Source organism: Prionailurus viverrinus, chromosome D2 (genome assembly GCF_022837055.1).
Source record: "Prionailurus viverrinus isolate Anna chromosome D2, UM_Priviv_1.0, whole genome shotgun sequence".
Lineage (NCBI taxonomy): Eukaryota > Metazoa > Chordata > Mammalia > Carnivora > Felidae > Prionailurus > Prionailurus viverrinus.
The window spans coordinates 77,603,224-77,627,329 of record NC_062571.1 but is presented as its reverse complement, the minus strand read 5'-3'; the positions used below and the strand labels follow the sequence as shown (position 1 = coordinate 77,627,329).

Here is a 24,106-nt window from a genome sequence, read left to right as displayed (position 1 = left end):
ACTTTAATATTTTATATTAAGTGAAGACAAGGTCAATTAACTCAGCAAACTGTGTTACTGACAAAATGAATTCTGCAAAACAAGTATGTGTCTAAACTTCCTCATATGGATTATGTTTGGAAGATGAGGAGAAAGAATTTTAAATATACAAGTTAGTGTCATTGAGCAAAAGGATTTTGCAAATGGGAAGAATCGTGAGAAAAGCAAGGCCTGGAGAAGTCAGGTCTTGCCTAAGATCACAGTAGAGCAGCCAGGACTGGAGGTCATGGCCAAGGAGCAGATTCCAGACCAGGTGACTGGGCTCACATGGGGGCTCTTCCACTTACTGGCTGTGTGGTTTGGGACAAGTTTTTTAAATCTCTCTGGGTCTCAGTTCCCACTTACATAAAATAGAAATAAGAATAGTATTACCCACCTTGCAGGGTTATTAAGGTAACATGCAGGGCATTTAGCACAGCACCAATAAATGTCATCTCTGATTTAAAAAAAAAATTTTTTTTTAAACTTTTATTCATTTTTGAGAGACAGAGCACAAGTGGGGGAGGGGCAGAGAGAGAGTGAGACACAAAATCCGAAGCAGGCTCCAGGCTCCCAGCTGTCAGCACAGAGCCCAACGTGGGCCTCGAACCCACAGACCGTGAGATCATGACCTGAGCTGGGTGTCAGATGCTTAACCAACTGAGCCACTCAGGTGCCCTAAATGTCATCTCTGATTAAAAAGATTAATAAAGGAGGAGTGCCTGGGTAGCTCAGTTGGTTAAGCATCTGACACCCAGCTCAGGTCATGATCTGATGGTCCGTGGGTTCCCCTGCTCGTGCTCTGTCCCTCTCTCTCTCTCTCTCTCTCTCAAAAATAAATAAATGTTAAAAAAAATTTTTTTTAAAGATCAATATGGTAATGTTCTTTCTAGTATAATCATCATCAGCATTTAAAAAAAACCTACTAAATAGTATCAATTTTACAAATAACGGTACAGAAAATCCTTTATGAGCCAGAGCCACAATTTTCAAAGAATTAGACATCAAAACTCCTTGGCATAGTTATAATTTCTAGTTGTACAATATTTGAAATCATAAATCCTCATTCTTCCTCTAGTATACACTGACCCTATAATACTTAAATAACTCTGAAACAATATTTTATCTGTAATTAAATATTTGTTGAAAGAATCCCCAACATGAAAATTTTAAAATGTACATCAAAATGTTTAAAATAACCTTTTTCTAAAACTGCTCACTTTGTTCCTTCAACAAATGTATACTGCACATCTTGAATGTACAAGGCTCTTTGCTGAGTGCTCAGGATACAAAGTGGAATCAAACACTGACCCAAACTTACAGGGTTTATAATTTACTGGAGGAAACAAAATCACTACAATCAACCGACCACTGTTAGGGACCACAAATGAAGACCATTTAGGTCAGGCTAGGGAGACTAAAGAAAGCAACACTCAAGCTGAATCTTGAATTAGGAGTAGCAGAAAGGGAGAGAAAGAAAGTATGTGTTCAGAGTGAAGGGACCAGCCAGCATGAAGGCCCTGGGGAGGTAGGGCAGGACTCAGCACAGACTACATCTGGCATTCGGAGACCTAATGTCATCCCCTTCATTTAAATCAGAATCTCTCATGAATGAACATTTTCTAATTCTAATAACTGTAATGCTCATCTAGGCTTTTATGCTTAAATATTTCATACTCTCGGATTTATTGAGGGAAGAATGATTCCACATTTTAGTTTTCTCAAGTATTAACTTTGACTTTATAATAATTGCAAACCAGAGACTATTAATTTTGCCCTTCAAGAAGAATACCTAACCTAAACGTTAGAGGAAAGAAAATAGCTTACCAATCATGTTGTCTAAGGAGAGGTCTGGGAGTTTATTCTGTAGCACTCCTACAGGAATTCCACAGAAAGACACTGGTGAATATAAAGGTGACACACCAGAACTACTGCAAAGACATAACAATTACATGATTTCACATATTTAAAACCGACGTCACATTTCAGTAACTCAAATTACCATTTTCGGATCATGGCATTCTACCCACTTTTACAGTACTTATTAATCTTACCCATAGGCAAATTTCCCTGGCAGATATACACAATTCCCTGATAATCTAAAGTCTGAATTCTCACTTTAAAAATATTTTCTGTAGGAATAAAAGTCCCTGCTATTTTCATATGACTCTGGTAATCTTTTAAAAAGAGGAAACAAACCAGAAAATGATCCCGTTGATTCATTTACCTGTTCCGTGAGCTTCGGTTACAAACAGCAGACTTTAGCTCCCATATCATGACCCTGCCGTCACTCACAACGAGGGCAGCTGCATTCTCATTGATAGGACAACACACCATACTGAAGGGACGCACGGTTTTTGTCACCCTGATGGCATCGCATTGGCTTCGTAAATCATAGGTAAGTTCCTGGACAGGATCTGGATCTTAACACAGTATTGTTTTCTTTTAAATGTTTCTTTTAAATGTTTTCTTTTAAATTTTCTTTTATTGTTTCTTTTAAATAGAAAACAACCGCAGCAGTATCACTATTTAGTTCAAATCAAACCGCAACTAAAAAGAACATCATTCCTTCACTAGTGCAGAGTCTGTCACACATGCCTTCTCTCTTTACAATTACTACTAATTTCAGAATACAAATATAATTCATTTAACGACGGTCTACACCAAGTTTAATTTCCAAAATAAAAACTATAATCAATATGGCTTGTTTTTTAATATTTTTAAAAAAGGAAATAACTTTGAAAAAGGATCAACAGTGATATGATTAAGTAATGTACAGTACACTATAGAGCATCATAATTTACAGTGGTCTATATAATGAGCCCGAAAATAATGGCTCTCTACAAAAGATGTGAAAGTCACCTTTGCCTTTATGTATACATCACTTTACAAAACACTGCTTTCATTCTCCAGGAGAAGACTGAAAATGACAACTGAGTACCCTGGTGACTTATTAACCCATGTCATTTTACAATGGAAATGCCTAAAGCAGAGGTGAAGTCAGGGAGTGTAATGACAAAGGTATTTTACTGGGTCTACTTGTGCTGAAGAAAAATTCACAAAGATAATACCTACTTGGCTCATGGATACAACTGAGAAGGAATTACAAATCATTACTTTCTTTGCTGTGTAGGACGAACACTATTGTAACACCAAGAGATGAATCTTGGGCTTGTGCTTTTTTATGCCCCTATTATGACCATATTCTACTTTTTTTTTTTTTAAGTTTATTTATTTCGAGAGAGACAGAGACAGCATGAATGGGAGAGAGGCACAGAGAGAGAGAGAGAGAGAGACAGAGACAGAGAGACAGAGACAGAGAGAGAGACAGAGACAGAGAATCCCAAGCAGGTTCTGTGTTGTCAGTGTGGAGCCCGATCCAGGGCACAACCATATACTACCTTCTCAAGGCCAGGATTACCACTAACTCTATGCTTTGGCTGGTATCTGCCACATGAAGGTTTATGAAATTCTAAAGAAAAATACATTAATATTATCCTGAGATATAAACTCACCTGGCTCCTCATTTGAAGTGGTAAAAATGCTGTTATAAGATCTTCGAACACGTAAAGTTATGCAACCATTTTCATGTAGGCAAAATAAACCATCTCGTTGAAAGCAGGGTATTACCTTTAAAAAGATAATATAATCATTTTTAAAAACACAATAGATTAAAGAGTATATACTGGGAAGCTCAGAACTCATATTTAGAGAATATGGGCAAAAGAAAAATAAAAGGAAAACAAAAATACACACATAATCTCCAAGCTTTAAACTAAATGAACATTCAAAAACTCCACTTATATACATAAAAAATTTGTCTTTGTCTAGGTAACTTAAATAGTTCAATACTTATCTCCAGACCAGTCAGAAGAATTTCTAGGGTAAATCAAACCAATTGAAAGTGTAGAAAAATCGGAACATATGACAACATTGTTAATTTCTAAATAAACAGAAAAGAGAAGGTGGAACTAAGGACATTTCTACGATTATGTTTTTTCTTTCTATAACATTCATAATCAACTTTTGGGGATGTAATTTATAAATCACAGATACCTGCAGAAATGGAACTCCCGTTCGTTCTATTGCAATCACACCCACTGTTTGATTCACCTCAAGGTCAAGGATTAAAATCTCCCGAGGATAGAGTAACAACATGTGATTTCTTTTGGAAGGCAGATATGCCAACTGAAGGCAGTCATTGAGAGTTATAAATTCAGCACTGAAAAAAGTAAATGTATTTTAGGCATCAAGAAATGAGTCAAAGACTTTATTCATATCAGAAAAAGCTAATAAAATACTGAATTTTGTCCTTTCCACAGAACTGTCAATATGAATGTACAATTGTTTCCTGAAATGACCAACAGGGACTAGCATCTAAAACTATTTCTCTACTATGTGCCCAAATCCAAATTTATGACAACAATATTGCATAGATTAGAGACATTTCTAAATTTCTGAGAAATGTAAAGTACGAAGTCTGTAAGACGGTAGGTGACAAAACTGTACTGGCATTCATAAGAGAGTTTTATTCACTTATTTAAAAGTTTTAAATTTTGTTTACTTTAGAGAGAAAGAGAGCATGAGTGAGGGGAGAGGGGCAGAGAAGGGGAAGAGAATCCTAAGCAGGCTCCATGCTCAGTGTGGAGCACAACACAGGGCTCGATCCCACGACTCTGGGATCACAACCTGAGCCGAAACCGAGTCAGATGCTCAACCGACTAAGCCACCCAACCGCCCCAGTAGTTTTATTTTTATTTTGCAATTAGAAGCACCAAACAGGGGCACCTGGGTGGCTCAGTCAGTTAAGCATCCGACTGCTGACTTTGGCTCAGGTCATGATCTCACGGTCCGTGGGCTAGGGCCCCACATCGGGCCCCGTGCTGAGAGTGAAGCCCGCTTGGGATTCTCTCCTCTCTCCCCAGCTCGTGTGCTCTCTCTCAAATATTTAAAAAAAAAAAAAAAAAAAAAAAGGTACCAGACAGACTGCTGAAATCAAGACTCAGCATCAAAACAAAAATAATTCGGCCAATTAGGGCCCCTGGATCAGGAGTCAATGAACTATCTGTATGGCCTTGGGCAAGTCACTTCCCCTCTGCCTTCATTCACTTTTAAGTAGTCTTAAATCTTTTTTGAAACAAAGAAGGGCATCATATTCACTTATCACAGCATTTTCTTCTGTGTAAATAAAATTAATAAAACTATATAACGATTGCAGAAGACTGTTCAAGAGACTCAAGAATCATTTTAGTCGTTTGTGACTTGCATATATTTAATCACAACTCTTCATATTAAACATATTTAAATAGGAATAAACATAAAATTATGTGCTGTTTTCCTTTTCTATAATGATTAAAACATTTCAAATTAAAATAAAGTTAGACTAGAGGACTAGAAGAGGGACACAGCTTGCATTAAAATCCTGGCTCTGCCATTTCCTAGTTGGGCAAGCTTGAGGAACATATTTCAAACAATGTGGAACTCAATTTCCTCACTTATAAAATAGGCACCGTAATGCTGCCCAGAACTGTAGTTGGGTATGTAACGATGGATGTGAATGTACCTGGAATGGTTCTATTTGAAGGGACTAGGAATTCATTTCCCCAAATCATAACATAAAACAATTCAGACTTCAAAAGATGTATTTATAACACAGAATCAAACAAAAAAAAAAAAAATAGAAAATTCTCTTAAGGCATTTAAGGAACAATCTTAAATTATTTCGGCACAGGGTGGGGGATAATTTAGTGAATGTAATCAGCCTATGGCTGAATACATAAAAATGATACTTATATATAAATTCAGAATATATTTGTAGAGCTATTTGTATTTTAGCATATATTTTTCAGGTAATTAACCATAAAATCTAGAGAGAATAATTTTAGCACATTAAAAATAAGAGCCTTTTTAAAATGAATGCCAAAAAACTGCCAAAGCAATAAAAATATAACAACAATCATAGCTCTCTAGGGAAAAAAAGGACTAAAATCTATTTCTAATGCATAAAATTAGCTACTTAAAATAAAATTTTATTCCGTTCCAATTTCTGAGATAAACAACAGGTAGCATTTACCAAATAAATGCTTGCTAAGTATCAGCCACTACATTAAGTACTTAAGTTACTGTATCTATTAATCCTTACAACGACCATCTAAAATCCTTTAGAACACTGTTTTAGAGATTGGGAGACTGAAATCTGAGCAACATTAAAGAACTTTCTGAGTCACACAGCTATACTGTTCCCTAGAATCCTGGTCCTTTACCAGTATAGGAAACATCTTCACATGTGTAAGAGAAACACACGTATTTTAGCAGCTAATGAGACTGCACGGCATTTATGTCAGGAAAATATATTTAAAATGAAAATCCAGCTTTTCCCCCCAAATTTTTAATGTACTCAACAGCCAACTTTAAAATCTTCATCTTATACTTGCAGAGATAAAAAAAAAACTGAAGTCAAAAACTGTGATCTGTAAAAATTAGTGGGGGAGAGGTTAGCACAATGAATAGAAATGAAGGAACCGTGTTTAATGCAGAATCTCCTCTTTGGGGAAGAGACAGAACATTCTCCTCCTGTACATTCAAAACCAGAAATAAGAAAGGGGGAGGTAAAGAAGAAAACCAGTATAAGTACATCTTCAAAAATGATGCTGCATGAATGGATGGCAGATAAACGGTGAATAGATGAAGGTTATTAGTTTTACACTTGTAACTTACCTAGGTTTCTCTTGAGTAATTAAGATTTTTACTTTATTAAGAGCCTTCTTGGCCCCTGTGGCTGCAGCCAGCTTGTTATGAGCTGGACTGGAGTGTGGGCTGGATATGTAAACTTTTTTCCCAGGGCCCGAGGGAGGCTTGGCTGGAGAGAAGTCTGAGATGAATACAATACCCTCGCTGGTGAGTACTATATTGAGAGAAGCAAAACTCTGATTAAAGTTTAATCAAGTTTAGCGCAGAGTTTTATTCCAATACAAGCCTGAAAGCAAGGTAATGATAATTTTAGTAATATAGAACTGGCAGTGTAATGTAGTCATAACATAACTGGACTGTTCTCCAAGTTGAAGTCAAACAGGTGGTCCATTACAATTCATCGGAGGCCTCCAAGCTCAGTGTTTTAAATTAATGTTTTATATTAAAACGATACCAGACGGTTGCCGGCAGAAAGAACAAATGTTTGTTCTTCCAAATAAATTCAGTGCACGGACTTTCATTAAAAACCTTTCTTCATTATATCCGTTAACTTCAAAATCCAAAGACTTTTCAGAATATAAAATTCACAGACGAAAAAAAAATCCCATATATAAGAGACTCTACATATCACACGTAGCTAAGTTCAAATATTTGATGTGTTATTAATTTTTTATGATTATCATGAGCTACTCAATCTATTTCCTTTTTCTTCTGGAGCACTGGACTGAACCTCAGGAAATATGAAAGAGTATTCTTTTTCTCCTTATATCTAGAGTAAAAATAGAGTGCCAACAATGGCTTACTAAATGAATGTACAGGAAACAGAAGTATTCAAGAAGGCAGCACCACATTTACCAACACAAATTATGCCTTTTTATGACTGAAAAATAATCTCCCTCCAAAACTGGTGCCGTTACAAGGATATCTGAACAGAGAAATCTTGTCTACCCTGGCTTCCTGCAGACAGTGAGGCTGCCTTAAGCACAGAGAGCAAAGAAGTATTCAAGAGTTATGACAGCCTTAGCACATTCAATAGGAGTAAATCAAAGATGTTGGGTGAACTGAAGCTTTGAAATATACAGTGCTTTTATCAACCAAATTACAGAGATGCAGTAAGTTAGCCTGAGGCCTTATCTCCTTTTCAGATGACAGAACTCACTTTCCAAGGTCTCATTCATTCCCCATTTTTATGATGCCCTCCCTCCCCGAGTCGACCAGCTAACGCAGCCCTCCCCTGCGTCCCCACGGCACCACACAAACTAGGCAGAGAGTTCGTGTAGGCACATGATCGTATACACAGATAGAAACATGCAAAGCCTAACCACACACTGCTGGAGCTCCATGGCCACACTGCCCATTTTAGTTTCTGTTTGTACACCCTTCTCTTCCTTCTCCGACACACAAATATACACTCAGTAAGAACACACTCCGGTAGATAAAAGTCAGAACTCTGATTCATTCAAATTCAGGGAAAACATTCTTTACCGCAGCTAATTCCCTTACCTCTCCAGTTTTTGATCAAAAATCAAAATGAAGTCTATTCTGACCACTTTGTCTAATCTGACAACCTGCCCATCCCACCCCCCCTACCCCTTCATTTCCTTTATGCCTGGCATGTAGTGATAGCTCAAGAAATACCTGTCAGATACTGAATAAGGAATCTCTCCTAAATCATTTAGTTACAAAAATACATGTCTGACAACAACTCTAGTTTTTAGATCAGCAGCTCAGTGAATTATCAAAAGCACACTGGCAAAAACAACCTCTGCAAGAAAAAATCCCCTTGGGCTTATTCTGTTCCTCACATGCATCTGTTTATGGCACTCAAGACACATGGCATGAATTTAAACGGTTTTTTTAAAAGAGGAACTGAATTTGGCCACATACTAAATGAAACTCTTGACTCAGGTTCTTTAAATGTCCCTAGAAAAACAAATTTAATTAAGCCTGAATTAGCATAGCCCAGCAACTCCCTCTCCCTGGCTAATCTAATTCTATTTACGAATTCAACACAGTGAAGGTACAGCTTGCTGATTTAAATTTCTAACCATCAAAATACTTGCAAATGATACGGGATTATGATTTAGTGTCTGTATTAGGAGCTGCAGATATATGGACTTCTCCGCTTTGCTCAGTTGTTTTCACTTTATAGATGTACGATGCGGGTTGTGCATATTTTATGTATATAGTATTAACTATATTATGAAGAACTCATTTTCCACCAGAGACTATTACTCACAAGTTAAATGTGAGGGATCAAAAGGGTCAAAAGAAAAAGAAAGAATGTTATCTGCATAGCTCTTCTTCCACAGTTTGGTGCCGGTATCTGCGTTCCAAAGCACAATATAATTTGGTGGATGGATAGCAAGTAGTAAATCTCGGGAAGCATCTTGATTCCACAACCACTGAACATCTGTAAAGACCGGATAAAGGCAAAATTCAGAAATCACTTCAGAACTCTTGGCTAATGTATTCTTGACATTTATTTTGTTTTGTTTTGTTTTGTTTTTCATAATCCTTAAAATCCCAACTTCCCTTCTCCCTATGTTGCATATATGGGTATTTATGCGAAGAATGAACAGAAAAAGTACAATTTTATATAAAAATGAGCTGTCTGGACAGTAGAACCTCAAGGTCAACATTTTCAAATTACTTCAAAGAAAATACAAGACAGTTTTCACTAGTCATTACTTAAAACTTTGTGCCTTAGACTGTGCTGGCCATGATCAAGGTCATATTCTCCTAACATTTTTGTGGAATTACTTAATAGAACTTTGCAGAGTTTCAGGTGTATTCTCACAATAATAAACAATAAACATCTAGTTCAGCACCTAGTATAAAACACTCGACAAAACATTTTTAAATGAATTTTTAAAAAATTCATTCAGTCAGGAAAGCCACTCAGTCAAAGCCTGGAATCTAAAGAATACCACATTGGTTTTAAGTCAGTAACATAAACAAACAAATGATCTATAGGCAAATGAAAATAAAATGTGGATCATCTCTATTAATAGAAAGTAAGCACTGAGGGCTAATTCAAAATAGCAGTTCAGCCAAGTTTACGTCTGTTATAGCTTAGATTACAATATTGTTTATAGCAGCTTCATTTTTCTCATCATGCTTGACTGAAGTCAATGTTAAAATCAGCACAATTTACAGAAGCACAGATCAGCTGAGATTTGAGGAAACGTACAGAAATACACTGATAAGGAAAAGAAAGCTAGATTCAGGTCAACAGAACAGGCTAAACACAATCAAGCGTTAACTGGGAAGTGATGAAATTAAAGGGGGAAAAACCATTCTAAGAGTAAGTGTATTAACACAAACACTTAGCAGAGCACAGACTTTCCTCACCCTGAATAGGTTTGGCATGCTCTTGGATCTCACACTGAGCTACTCCCGCTGCTACATCCCAAACGATGATCTTTCCATTGATATCAGCAGAAGCTAAGCGCAAGGAATATGGTGAGCCAATGTTATGGTGATAGTTTTCCCTGGCCCATTTAACCTAGTATCAAGAAGAAATCAAATCAAGTAAATACTTGTACTGGATGAAACTAAACACAATTTTCATAGAACATCAACCAGAACCCCAAATACAGTCTGCACTTATGTTACAAAAATATTTAGAAAGAATAAACAGGAAACTGGTTTCTGTCTCAAAAATCAGACTTATTATTTGTGATGTTTTTTAAGTTGCATTGCAATCATAAGATCTAATCATGACAAGACATCTAAAATCCTAAACTGCTAAGCAGAATGGTTTTCCATATTCTCCTCTCCTAATTAAAAGGAGAAAACTTAGAAAGACCAAAGCCTTGCAGAGGAAAAAATAGGAAAAAATAAAAGCAAGCAAAAAACCTCTAACTGTCCTTTTCCTAAAATTGGGGGAAAAAATGTTAATTTTTCCTCTCTGGAAAAAAAAAAAAAGGAATGCTTCATACCTCAAGCAACATCTTGAGAGGAATTTAAAAAAAAAAAAAACACACACAAGAATTCTGGCACAAATCAGGTTAATCCTGAGCATTAAATACCGATGGTTAGAGACAGGAATAAAACATATGGTCTTCATTTTGCCCGAAGCCATGGCCTTCCAAGGCCACGATCTCTCCACTGTCCTAGCTCAGCATCCAGCTTGTTTTCTTCAAAGTATTTTCCAAACAACAATTGGTAGTTGCTTCATTTACCCTGTTCTGACCTATATCACCAACCCATGAATTGTAAGCTCCACGAGGCAGGATCAGTCATATTGCTATCCCCAGACCTTAACACAGTGCCAAAGCTAGTGCTCAGCAAGTATGTGTTTAATAAATGAACCCAAATGCCACAGAATCTTCCAATATATACATACATAAACATATGCATATAGATACTTGTGCGTATATATACGTAAACACACGTTTATGCCTAATGCTAAGGCAGGGAAGTATGAAACCAATTCCTACAGCATTCACGAAAAAGATAGCAACAAAACATTTCCTGAACTTTAGTGTTGAGAAGGCTTAAAATTCTATTGTAATACATCTTTTCCTCAGGCCAGAATTTTTTTTAATAAAACATATGTGTATAAATGTGTACGAGCATACATGTTTGAATGTGCATTTATGTGTATATTTTTGTGTGTATACAGTCAGGACTCATTATTTGCAGATGCTGTGTGAGTTTGCCTCCTCACTGAAATTGATGCTTTTATTTAAAAAAATCAGTATTTGCAGGGCTTTCACTGTCATTCACAGACACATGCACAGGGGTGAAAATTCCCACATAAAACAAAATGTGCTTGTTTCAGCTCTCATAACGCAAACAAGCAGTTTTTTTTTTTATTTACTTTTTAATTTACATCCAAGTTAGTTAGCATATGTGATATAATGATTTCAGGAGTAGATTCCAGGGATTCATCCCCTCTGTATAACACCCAGTGCTCATCCCAACAAGTGTCTTCCCTAATGCCCCTTACCCATTTAGCCCATCCCCCCTCCCACCCACCACCCCTCCTTCAACCCTCTGTTTGTTCTCTATAGTTAAGAGTCTTTCACGTTTTGTGCTTTTTCTTGAGGATTTCATTGTTCAAATTCAAAATGGTCCCCAAGCACAGTGCCCAAGTGCTATCTAGTGGTCCCAAGCCCAAGAAGCTGTGATGTGCCTTCTGGAAAAAACACGAGATAAGCTCTGTTCAGGCATGAGCTTTAGTGCTGCTGGCTGTGAGCTCAATGTTAATGAATCAACAAAAACACATATGAAACAAGGTTATATACTGATCAGTTGATGAAAATGTTATGACAGGAGGCTCACAGGAACCTAACCTGTATTTCCTCTAGAAGTAATCAACATTTCAGTATTCACCAATTTCAGCGTTTGCATCAACTTTACAGAATAAAACTATCATAGATAAGAATTGACCGTATGCATGTATGTAAGTGCTTGAATTCCATTTATGTAAATGCCAAGCAGTGTGTGTGTGTGTGTGTGTGTGTGTGTGTGTGTGTGTGTGTGTGTTTAAAATCACCTAGATATATCCTAATCTAACTGCTAAAACTAAGGATAAGGAGAAAATCTTGAAGGCAGCCAAATGAGAAAACATACATTGCATGTAGAGAAATAAAGACAAGAATTTCTCTCAGAAGTTATGCAATGCTGTGTGTTTGAGTTTGCACATACAGTGGAATATCTTTAAAGCATTATAAGAGAAAACAACTGATGAAATACCTTTATAGACAAATAAAAGCCAAGAGAATCATCCTATATTATACATATACCTCAAGAACTTGAAGGAATTTCTTCAAGCAAAGGGAGTATAATACCAGACTGAAACATGGATCCACACAAAGAAGTGAAAACTCCAGAAATGCCAAAAAGAATGGGGAGTAGGTGAGAGAGAGAACCTATTTTTCTCAAAATAAAACCCTGTACCTAACCTCAGACTTAACAGTGAAAGACTGAATGCCCTCCCCCTGGGCTCAGGAACAAGAGTATTTTCTCACCATTCCTATTCATTATAGTAGAGGTCCTAGCCAATGCAATATGAATATGACGAGAAAAAAAATAGAAGACATAATAGATTATCAATGAAAAAACTAAACTGTTATCTGCAGATAACATGACTATGTAAAAAGTGTCCCCAGAGCTACTAGGTCTAATGAGTTTAATAACAAGATCGCAGGATACAAGGCATCTGAATTTTCCCTACTTCACATTATATATAAAAATTAATTCAAAATGGATTATGAATCTAAATCTAAGAGCTAAAACTTTAGAATTTCTTAGAGGAAAACAAAGGTGTAAATTTTAACAACAGAAAAAACAAGAAAAAAATGGACATATTGGACATCAAAATTAAAAACTTTCATGTTTGGGGCGCCTGGGTGGCTCAATCGGTTGAGTGTCCAACTTTGGTTCAGGTCATGATCCAGTTTGTTCGTGAGTTCAAGCCCTGCACTGGGCTCTGTGCTGACAGCTTAGAGCCTGGAGCCTGCTTCAGATTCTGTGTCTCCCTCTCTCTGCCCCTTCCCTGCTCATTCTCTGTCTCTCAAAAATGAATAAACGTTAAAATAATAATAATAATAATAAAACTTTCATGTTTTATGGGACACCATCAAGAGAGTGAAAGACAACTTACAGAACGAGAGACAATATTTACTAACCATATGTCTCCTAAGAGACAACAGTTGATGAACACACCTGTAGAATATATAAAGAATTCTAATAACTCCATAAGAAGATAACACAATTTTAAAATGGGCAAAGGACTAAAATAGACACTTCTCAAAGAAGATATACAAATGGCCAATTAACACACGAAAAGATGAAAAGATGTCCAACATCATTAGTCACTAGGGAAATGCACGCCAAAACCACAATGAGAACCACTTCATACCCAGGAGGATGGCTACAATCAAAAGGACAGAGAAAAACTGACATCGCTGAGGATGTAGAGAAACTGGAATCCTCATATACTGCTAATAGGAATGTAAAATGGTGCAGCCTCTTTGGAAATAGTCTGGAAGTTCCTAAAGAAGTTAAACACAGAGCTACCATGAGTCAGCAATTCCACTCCCCAGTATGCACCCAAGAGAAATGAAAACACATGTTTGCATGAAAACTTGTACATACATGTTCACAGCAGCATTATTCCTAATACCTAAAAAGTGGGAAACACCCATATGTCCATCAATACATGTGGTATACTCAGAGTGGAATATTCTTTAGCAATAAAAAGGAACGGAGTACTGAAACATGCTAAAACATGGATGAACCTTGAGTGCGAGGTGAAAGAAGCTAGGCACAAAAGTCCACCTATTGTTATTACTTCATTTATATGAGATGTCTAGAATAGGCAAATCTACGGAAACTATTTTACTGGATGCCTAGGGATGAGGAAACGGAAGATTAGAGGCAGCTACTGATAGGTACTGGGCTTCTATTCAGTGATGAAACTGCAGCGATGGCTACACAATTCTATGAACATATTAAAGACCATGGATATTGTACACCATAAGTGGGTGAATTTTATGGTAGGAGTATCTCAATAAAGCTATTACCAAAAACAAACAAACCAAAACTTCCAAACCTCTAGCTCTAATCCTCTCCCCCAAAATTTCAGGTCACTAGAATTCAAAAGTCAAATGCACCAGGCATCTGAGACTTTGCATGTTGAAAATTTAACTCACTGATTTCATACCTACTCACCTTGTCATAGCAACATCATTCACTTATTCAAAGAGAACTTGGAATCATTCTATAGCTTCGACTCTCCTTAAACTGACTACTATAAAGGCTATCAAGTTTTTTTGTTTTTGTTTTTGTTTTTTTTGAGAAAGAAAATCCCAAGCAGGCTCCACGTCCATGCAGAGTCCCACGCGGGGCTCAATCCCACGACCCTGAGATCATAACCTGAGCTGAAATCAAGAGTCAGACACTTAAACCAACTGAGCCACCCAGGCACCCCTATCAAGTTTACTTCTTAAGCAGCTCCTGAATAGGACTCCTTCATGCCTTGGCTTAATTTTAGGCCCTTCGAATTTCCTGCTAAAATTACGGCAAAACTCTCCTAAACGATCTCCCTGCCCCATCTTGCCTTTTCTCCAAGAAATCCTGCACTGCTGCCAGAGTAAGTTTTCCGAAGATGCCAATAGGACCTTATCAACCGCCTACTTAAAAATCCTAATTCCTTGAGAACCTTGAAACACTTGCAGGAAGGATGAATTTCTCTGGCTGCCTCCTCTTGGATCACCCCTTTAAGCATATCCCCACTTTTAGCCATCTTTACACACCTACTTACCTTTGTGCCTATCCTTCCTTTTTCCTGGGGTGCCTCTTCCCCAATTCCTCACTTGCTAACCACGGCTGACCAGTCCCTAAACTGGAAAGACTTCTGTGACTCTCCCCAGATCCCAAAACTAGGTGATAGGTAGCTCCTTTGTCTTTCCAGAGTTCACTTATCAAACTGTATTTGTGTTTTCATTGTTCCTCATTAGACAATGAATTGCTTGAGGGCTTTCATCTGTAAATGCTTAGCATATGCTAAGTGCTCAAATCTTGGCATATACTAAGTATTCTGGTAAATGGTAGAATTGGTGTTGACTATTAGCTTCAAAATCACCTAAGAGCTAGTATCTAAAAGCTCATCTAGGATTGCCATTTATACCCCGATAAATTATCATATTTAAAAGCTATTCAACATTTACACGTATGACTTGATGAGAATCTAGTGGCATTTAAAACTTCTGAATAGACAATACGTTATAGGGTGAAAGCGGAATTTGACTTACCTTGACCACATCAGCTTTATGTTTTTCTAAAACTTGAAGAGTTTGCGCAGTATTGGAATCGATCACTACTACAAGCGAGTGACATCCATAAGCAATTAAACCTTGCCAGCCCCTAACAAAACAGTGACATGAAAACTTAAGTACAAAACAAAGACTTAAGTTCTCTCTTGCCAAGAGACATGCTAAAATAAATCGCAAATCTAATATATACTACCATTAACAAAATTATTATTTAAGCATAAAGGTCAGTATTTTACCTTATCTCATTTAAATAAAACGTCTAGCTAACTTGAAAATGTTGACATTTGTTTTTCACTTGGATAAAAAAAAGTTTCTAAGAGACATGCGTATACAGCCGTAAGCATGTATAAGGCAACACTGGACAGACAGGAGGTTTCAGTCCTCTGGCTAACGTGCCATACAGAATTTTGCTTTATGCCTCAGGGTTCACGGTCGGAGTTGCGGTGGTTTACAGTGAAAAGGTAAAGGTGAGATGACAGGTAAGGAAACAGGCGCCTCGTCTGGCAAAGCTGTTGAATAGCTACAGGTAAGAAACAGGTATAAGACACAGAAGGAAGACACAAATTGGGGAAGAGAAAGTGGGCAGGGGAATTGATGGCGGAGGGAGACAAGCTGGATGTCAGCGGCGAGGGAAAGAAACGAGAAGGGGATGGGGGCGAAGGTGCGGGGCGAAAGAGCAAAAAGCAAGAATTTGGGAGAAAAGGGGCAACTCTGTTTGCACAGGGAGGGTTCGCCCGTGGGGCATTTACTCCTTTTATAGGAACAACAAAAACCCAGCATGAAAAGAAAGTCTCTAGCGTGAAGGCAGCCCCCCCCCGGCTTGGCGAGGCCAAATTAACCAGGGGGGTGAAATCTCTCGTTCTTTCCCCTTCCCCTACACACTCCTGGCCGAGCCCGGCCGCCTCGGAGCGCGGCGCCCTCACCAGTCCACCGCCGCCTTGTTGTGAGCATTGAGGGCCCCGGTGAGGGTGCGCGCAGACACCTTGAAGTTCACCGTGAAGGGCAACATCGCCTCGGTGAAACCCCGGCCCTCGGCGCCCACCGGCAACCCGGAAGCGGCGGCCGCTGCGCTTCCGTTCCAAGCAGAGTCCGGGTGGCTCCTTGAGCGCCGCCGTTTGGTTCCGTCGGATGCAAGGTCCCACCACCTTGGATTTCGAGGTTCAGCCTCCTTCAGGGTCCGGCCGCCCAGGTCCGGGCTGCCTATCCCTGTGGGGGCGGGGCTGCTTTCCATGACGTCTGTTTGCTTTGCCGTGGGGGCAGCATTGGCCTCTGTGCCCTGCTGGAAATCGTGAAAAGCAAGGGCTGAAAGCCCCACTTAGCCTTTCTGACTTTGATCTGTTGATTTAGGACAGCTACCGAGTGCCAAGCCCTGTCCTAGGCATCTGCAGTGTAGCCAAGAAGAAACCGTCCCCGCTCTCAAGAAGTTTATAGGACAAACATAGGAATAGGACTGGGATATAGGAATATAAAATGGATAGAATGGATGAGATGAGGGGCGCCTAGGTGGCTCAGTCGGCTCAGGTCATGATCTCGCGGTTTGTGAGTTCGAGCCCTGCGTCCGGCTCTGTGCTGACAGAGCCTGGAGCCTGCTTCGGATTCTGTGTCTCCTTCTCTCTCTGCCCCTTCCCTAGTCATGCTCTGTCTCCCTCTGTCTCTCAAAAATGAATAAACGTTAAAAAAAATTTTTTTTTAATAAAAATTAAAAAAGCATGGATGAGATGAATGGCTCTGATATACACAATTTCTAAATATGGAGAACACTGCGTGTCTGGTCTTGAAAATATTTGAAACAATACATTACCCCTGAGGCCACCTGTCAATTTGCGGGCTTGTTGGGGTGGCTTTCATTGTGCAGTTTTTCCTCTGCGGCTCTCCTTTAAATCAAACTCCATCTCTCTCTCTCTCTCTCTCTCTCTCTCTCTCTCTCCTCTGTGCTCAGCACATCATCTGCACTGTTGATCAGCAAGAAGAGGTTTGTAAAGCAACTAAAGCATTTATTTATTTGGGGTTTTAGGGATTGTAATCCATGGGACATAGGATCCACTCAAATCAAAAATATGCTCTAAATTGCCAGGGAGCCAGAGTGCACTCTTATAAAGGGGAAAACAGCAAGGTTCCATAGCTTGTTTTGAAAGAATTAAACTTGGTGCTGGCAGAGTTTACGCTGATCATCTGATACACAATCGGCTATGTAGCTAACAAGTGTTGCATTCTTTTTATTTTGGCTCAAAATAGAAGGCTGTATTCCCGGAGGTGGTGAAGTTGCGACTGACAAAAGTCAAAAGTTCCTGGTATTCTGAAGATTCAAACAGGAGAGGTGCCCAGGTCTTACCACTTCCATTCCATGACCTTTTCCACTCTGTTCAGAGTGACTCTCTTAACAGCCCTGACTTTATTTTGAGTCTTTGCCATGCCCTTTACTGTAAGATTCGACATGATTTCTTTCCAGGAATAATTTTTGTAGATGTCTCTTTTTTCCCCAATGCATTCAACACAAGGTACAAAACCATTGGTAATTTTTGTGTCCATCTTATCGCTCTTGGAAAACAATGTTCTCAAAGATCACCTCCAATACCATCTCAGCTGTTAAAGCCAATGAACTCCTTTTTCCTTCTAGTCGCTCTCTGGCAAGTGTTGCTGCTTCCCTTCCCGCCCCACATCCTTCCCTACTGATGCTTTTGGGGGCATCCAGAGGTGCCAATACCCATAGGTCTACATTTATCACCCCTTTATTGCACATCTTTGATGTTTCCTATGACAGAGATTGCTACTTGGCTCCCAAAATTCATTCTCCTGTTCTTTCATAGAAACAGAACCACAATTTGCATCTGAGCACATTTTCCCTCCATTCAATGAATATATATCCCAGCTTCCCTGACAACTGGATCCAGCCATGAGGCTAAATTCTGGCCAATGTGATGTAAGTCGACATATTGTGTAGTGACCTCTGAGAAATCACTCTTCTGTGTTATTTCAATATATATACTCCACGTGATTGTTATCCATACATTTCTGTCTAGCAGGGAAAGTAACACGTTTTTAGGCAACTGTAATACAGGGGAATAAATTCGTCCTCGTAGACTTAGAACTCCTTTGAGAAAGGGACCAAATTCCAATCTTTCTTTCTCTGCAATGCCAAACACTTCTCAGACATGCAGTTGGTCCTCAATAAATGACTAAGGGAGCAGGAGCTTGAAATGGCCATAAGCATAAGGCCAATCAGGTTTCAGGTGACAATGAGGAGTCAGTGATGGCACTCACAGACAGAGAGGTGCAGCAAGTGACCCTCTTGGAGGAAGAGGGATTCACTAGTTTAAATCTGTAAGCTACCTTGAGGACATGAATGTTGAATATTCAGGGCAAGGGTGGATGACCAGCCGGGGCTGGGATAGCAATACGTCTCCCATGGTACAAAGTGTGAATTAAATATGTTAATGGGTTTCTATGGCCTTCTCTGAAGCATCTGTCTTGGCCAGTGTGGCGACAGAGTATTGGACGCACTGGACTATTGATCTCTTCAATAGGACAGAACCTGTGCTCCTCTCCCATGCCTGAAAAACTACTTATTTCACCCCATGCCCAGGCCAGAAGACATCAGCTCCAAAGCGTGGTAATAGGGCCCAGAACATCCTTCCACTGCTATATCATTTGCATCCCTGAACTAGAACAATTTTTCTGTCTTTCTTTTAAAGCTGGTGGAGATAAGAGTACAGATGACCCTTGAACAACACAAGTTTGACGCAGAATTTTTTTTTCCAGCAGATATAGTACTATAAATGTATTTTCTCTTCCTCATGATTTTCATAATATTTTCTTTTCTTGGGGCACCTGAGTGGTTCAGTCGGTTGAGTGTCCTACTCTTGATTTCAGCTCAGGTCATGATCCAAGGGTCCTGGGATCGAGCCCCATGTCAGGCTCCAGGCTGAGCATGGAGCCTGCTTAAGATTGTCTCTCTCAGGGCACCTAAGTGGCTCAGTCGGTTAAGCAACTGACTTCGGCTCAGGTCATGATCTCATGGTTCGTGGGTTCGAGCCCTGCATCGGGCTCTGTGCTGACCGCTCAGAGCCTGGAGCCTGCTTCGGATTCTGTGTCTCCCTCTTTTTCTGCCCCTCCCCAACTTGTGCTCTGTGTCTCTCTCTCTCTCAAAAATACATGAAATGTCAAAAAAAAAATTTTAAAAAAGATTGTCTCTCTCTCCCTCTGCCCCTCTCCCCTGCTCATGCTCTCTTGCTCTCAAAATAATAACAATAATAATAATAATAAACTATTATTTTTTAAATTATTTTATTTTCTCTGGCTTACTTTATTGTAAGAATACAGTATAGAATTCATACAAATACACACATTTGTATTAATTAACTGTTTATGTTATTGGTAAGGCTTCTGGTCAACAGTGGGCAATTAGCAGTGAAGTTTGGGGGATCCAAAACTTATATGCAGCTTTTCAACTGCATAGGGGGTTGGCCCCCAAGCCCCTCATTGTTCAAGGGTCAAGTGTATATTGCTGATATCTCTGATAGCTATTCCGCTCAGGTCGGGGGAAGCAGAGAAAAGTGATGAAGATGGAAATCATAGATAACTGAACACTTACCTCATAAACTTTCCAAAGTCACATCAGAAAGAGCACTGCGGTGGCACCTGGGTGCCTCAGTCAGGTAAGCATCCAACTTGTGACTTCAGCTCAGGTCATGATCTCATGGTTCACGAGTTCAAGCCCCGCATCGGGCTCCGCGCTAACAGTGAGGGGCCTGCTTGGGATTCTCGCTCTCTCTCCTCCCTCTGCCCCCCTTTCAAAATAAATAAATAAACTTTTAAAGTAACTTTTTTGAAAAAAAGAAAAAGAGCACTGGGTAAATAGATCTGAGCACGGATGGAGATGTTGACGATGAAGCTGAAGCCAATACCTTACTGCTGACACTCATAACGTGTCAGATACGATGATCTACCTTTTACCTGTATCATCTCACTTAATCATCTCAAAGTCACAAGATTATGATCACCAGCGTCCTATGGATGACAAAATTAAGACTCACAGAGTTATTTGAAGTTACACGGCCAACAGAAAGCAGAGCCAGCATTGGAACCCAGGTGAGTCTGATTCCAAAACTCATGCTTCTGACTCCTGGTGGTACCATACTGCCCTCCCACCCCATGCCACAACCCACTCCACAGCCCAGGTGCAACAAATTCTAGCTGCCTGGGAAGCACTGGATTAAGCAACAACACAGATTTATACAGATAGAATGCATATACCCTACAATTCATTTCTTTTTTTTTTTTTTAAATTTTTTTTTCAACTTTTTTTTTTTTTTTGGGGGGACAGAGAGAGACAGAGCATGAACGGGGGAGGGGCAGAGAGAGAGGGAGACACAGAATCGGAAACAGGCTCCAGGCTCCGAGCCATCAGCCCAGAGCCCGACGCGGGGCTCGAACTCACGGACCGCGAGATCGTGACCTGGCCGATGTCGGTCGCTTAACCGACTGCGCCACCCAGGCGCCCCTACAATTCATTTCTTTAACTTGCACAATTTGCCGACGTTTCCAGAGCTTTGCAACCATCACCACAATTAGTTTCAGGATGTTTTCATCGCCTCATAAAGGAAACTTGTACCCACTAACAGTCACTCCCCATATTTCCCCAACCTGCCTGCCCCCCTTCCCATCCCTAGGCCACCACATGTCTCCATAAACATGTCTCTTCTGGACATTTCATATAAATGGGATCATATGCCACGTGGCCATTTGTGCCTGACTTCTTCCTCTTGGCATAATGTTTCCAGGATTTGTTTAGGTTGAAGCACGTGTCAGTACTTTAGTCCTTTGCATTGTCGAAAAACATTTCATAGTTCCAATGTACCACTTTTTATTTATCCCTTCATCTGTTGATGACCAGTTGTGTTGTTTCCACTTTCCAGCTGCTATGAACATTCCTGTACGCTTTTTTGTGTGAACGTGTCTTCATTTCTCTCGTGTGTATACTGAGGAGTGGAGTTGCTGACTCATGTCGTAACTCTGTTTAACTTCTTGAGGAACTGAATGACTGTTTCCCAAAGAGGAAACGTTCTCATCGGCAGTGTAAAAATTCCAATTTCTCATCATCTTTACCAACATTAGTTATCTCTGTCTTTTTTTTTTTTTAATTATTATAGTCATTCTAGTAGATGTGAAGTGGTTCTGATTTGTATTTCCCTAATGGTTAATGCTGTTGAGCATCTTTTTATGTGCTTATTGGCTGTTTATGCATGGTCTTTGGAGGAATGCCTATTCCCATCCTTTGCTCAGTTTTAAATTTGGTTATTTGTCTTTTTACTACTGAGTTATAAAAGTTCTTATGTACACTAGACACAGTCTCTTATTAGACTTGAAAAAAATTCCCCTGTTCTGTAGGTGACAACATAGACTCTGAGCCACTTGGTTGAGCAAATATTGCCAATAAGTTTAAGGACTGTCGCCAAGATCTTATTTCCAAAACTAAGAAAGATAGTGGTGGCCTGGTTCTGGCGTAATTGTGGAAAGGGAAAGGAACATAATTCCGGTGCTAAAACAACGTGTATAAGAGCACGATACACTTCCAGGAATGATGAAATTAACTGAAGGGAAAATTTGTGGATCGTTTTTTATTTCCTTTTTTTTCCCTTTTATATTTCACCATTTGTGCAGTTTTAACTTGTGTTTTTGTTTTTACTTATTCCACTCAAAATGGCAGGATAATGGACAACTTCAGGAACACTGTTGGCAGTCCTGCTCAATTCCTGACCTTCACACTTGACCAAATGTCTTCTAGCACTTCTGTGTGCACAAGTCTGTGGAAACCATGCCCTGTATGTAATCCTTCGCAGATCTTTTTTAATGCCTTTCTATTACTAATACCGGGTCCCGTTTGTTGAGGTTTGAACCACGTGTTAGACAGTGAGCTAAGGACTTTCCATGTTAGCTAAGCCTTTTCCAGTCTTTAATTCTCATGCTGGATTTTCTTCTCCTGGCCCTCCTCTCCTGGGAGAGTCATGGACAGTTATCATCAGTAATAGAAGGGCCTTTGCTGTGACCCTGGACAGATTACTTGACCTCATTAAACTTCCTTTTTTTTTCTTCTATTATTTACAGGGAGAGGAGTAACTGTTCTTAGATGATTAAAAGCATTACCTTAGACAACATATTTTAAAAGCCCAACATAACACTTAGATTCCTAAGCACCTCACAGAGTTTGGGGAATAAATCTAGGCCTCCTGTTTTCATTGACGGCACTGGCCCATCGAAGCTGTAACACCTTGCATTTGAAGAAAGCTCTTCCCTCTTTAAGGTGCACCTGGCAAGAGAAGTAGCAATAAGAATTTGGATGAAAGTGGAGTTGAATTTGCTGTCCGTCATCAGGACACCAAAACCACAGTGGCCAGCTTTAAACAAAGCCTTACCGGGTCCCCACAGTGAATACATCAGACAGTGTTTGGAAATCACAGCTCTGGACAGACCATGCTGAAGTTGGCTACAGGGGCCAAATCAACACTTTCTAAAAGGTGAGGGTGTCCTGACACAGCCAAAGACATAGGCTGTTTGAGCTGTCAGGCAAGCCCTGAACTGTGCTCCCCACCAGGAGCCATAGGTAGGGACAGCAGTCCTGTAAACCACATCCTGCCTACTGCACCAAATGCTGCTTGGGTCTCACCTCTGGTGGTCACAGGTATTGGCTTTATTATTTATTTTTTCTTAACACCTATTTACTTATTTTGAGAGAGAGAGAGAGAGAGAGAGAGCGAGAGCAGGGGAGGGGCAGAGAGAGAGGGAGACAGAATCCCAAGCAGGCTCTGAGCTGTCAGTGCAGACCCTGATGCAGGACTTGGATCCATGAACTGTGAGATCATGACCTGAGCCAAAATCAAGAGTCAGACACTTAGCCCACTGAACCACCCAGCCCCCCGCCCCACCAGGGATTGGCTTCTAAATGAGGGGGGTCTACAGCCTGAATGCCTTTCAGAATGATGTTACCTAGTGTCTCTTCCAGGCCTAGATCCCTTGAGTGCCGTTCTCAGGCTGTGTCCTCACTCAAAACCTTCTCTGGACGTTGGTTGCTCAGCCCCCCACCAACTATGGCACCAATATGTGCCAAGACTTTTACTGCACTTGTTATTTTCCTTATAACATTGGTATTTCAAAGTGTATTTATTTTGAGAGACAGTTGGGGGAGGGGCAGAGAGCAAGAGCGAGAGAGAAAGCGAGAGAGAGCAAGAGAGCGAGAGAGAAAGCGAGAGAGAGAGAGAGAGAGAATTCCAAGCAGGTTCCACACTGTCAACACGAAGCTCGATGTGGGGCTCAAACTCATGAACCATGAGATCATTACCTGAGCCAAAGTTGGATGCTTAACCAACAGAGCCACCCAGGTGCCCCTAGAACATTGATATTCTAACTTGATCATTTCTTTATTATTTAAACAAAAGCACTTGAATTCCAAACTAAACCTGTTTTGTTAGTGGTGGGTATCACCAACCCCATGTTCTAGATGAAGGAACTTGGCCTCAAACAGGATCAGTGACTTACCCAAGATCACACTTCCGGCCAGTGGCATAGGGGAACCTCCACCAGGTCTTCTCACTCCAAACCCCGGCATCTTCCAG

The 24,106-nt window shown here is 39.9% G+C and overlaps 1 protein-coding gene across 2 annotated transcripts in view; it reads right to left on the bottom strand.

Annotated features, from left to right (window-relative positions):
- Nucleotides 1-16,577, bottom strand: part of WDR11 (WD repeat domain 11) — a 69,043-nt gene extending 52,466 nt beyond the window's left edge. For both annotated transcript variants that reach the window (XR_007145301.1, XM_047824997.1), the window contains exons 1-9: nucleotides 16,421-16,577; nucleotides 15,477-15,588; nucleotides 10,063-10,216; nucleotides 8,948-9,121; nucleotides 6,736-6,922; nucleotides 4,075-4,240; nucleotides 3,534-3,648; nucleotides 2,246-2,441; nucleotides 1,846-1,949 (exon numbers count right to left, since the gene is read on the bottom strand). Coding sequence is in view for 1 of the 2 variants with exons in the window: in XM_047824997.1 (XP_047680953.1) it covers nucleotides 1,846-1,949; nucleotides 2,246-2,441; nucleotides 3,534-3,648; nucleotides 4,075-4,240; nucleotides 6,736-6,922; nucleotides 8,948-9,121; nucleotides 10,063-10,216; nucleotides 15,477-15,588; nucleotides 16,421-16,506 (1,294 nt within the window). In the remaining variant the exon portion in view is untranslated. The remainder of the gene's footprint in view (nucleotides 1-1,845; nucleotides 1,950-2,245; nucleotides 2,442-3,533; nucleotides 3,649-4,074; nucleotides 4,241-6,735; nucleotides 6,923-8,947; nucleotides 9,122-10,062; nucleotides 10,217-15,476; nucleotides 15,589-16,420) is intronic.
- Nucleotides 16,578-24,106: the final 7,529 nt, after the last annotated feature.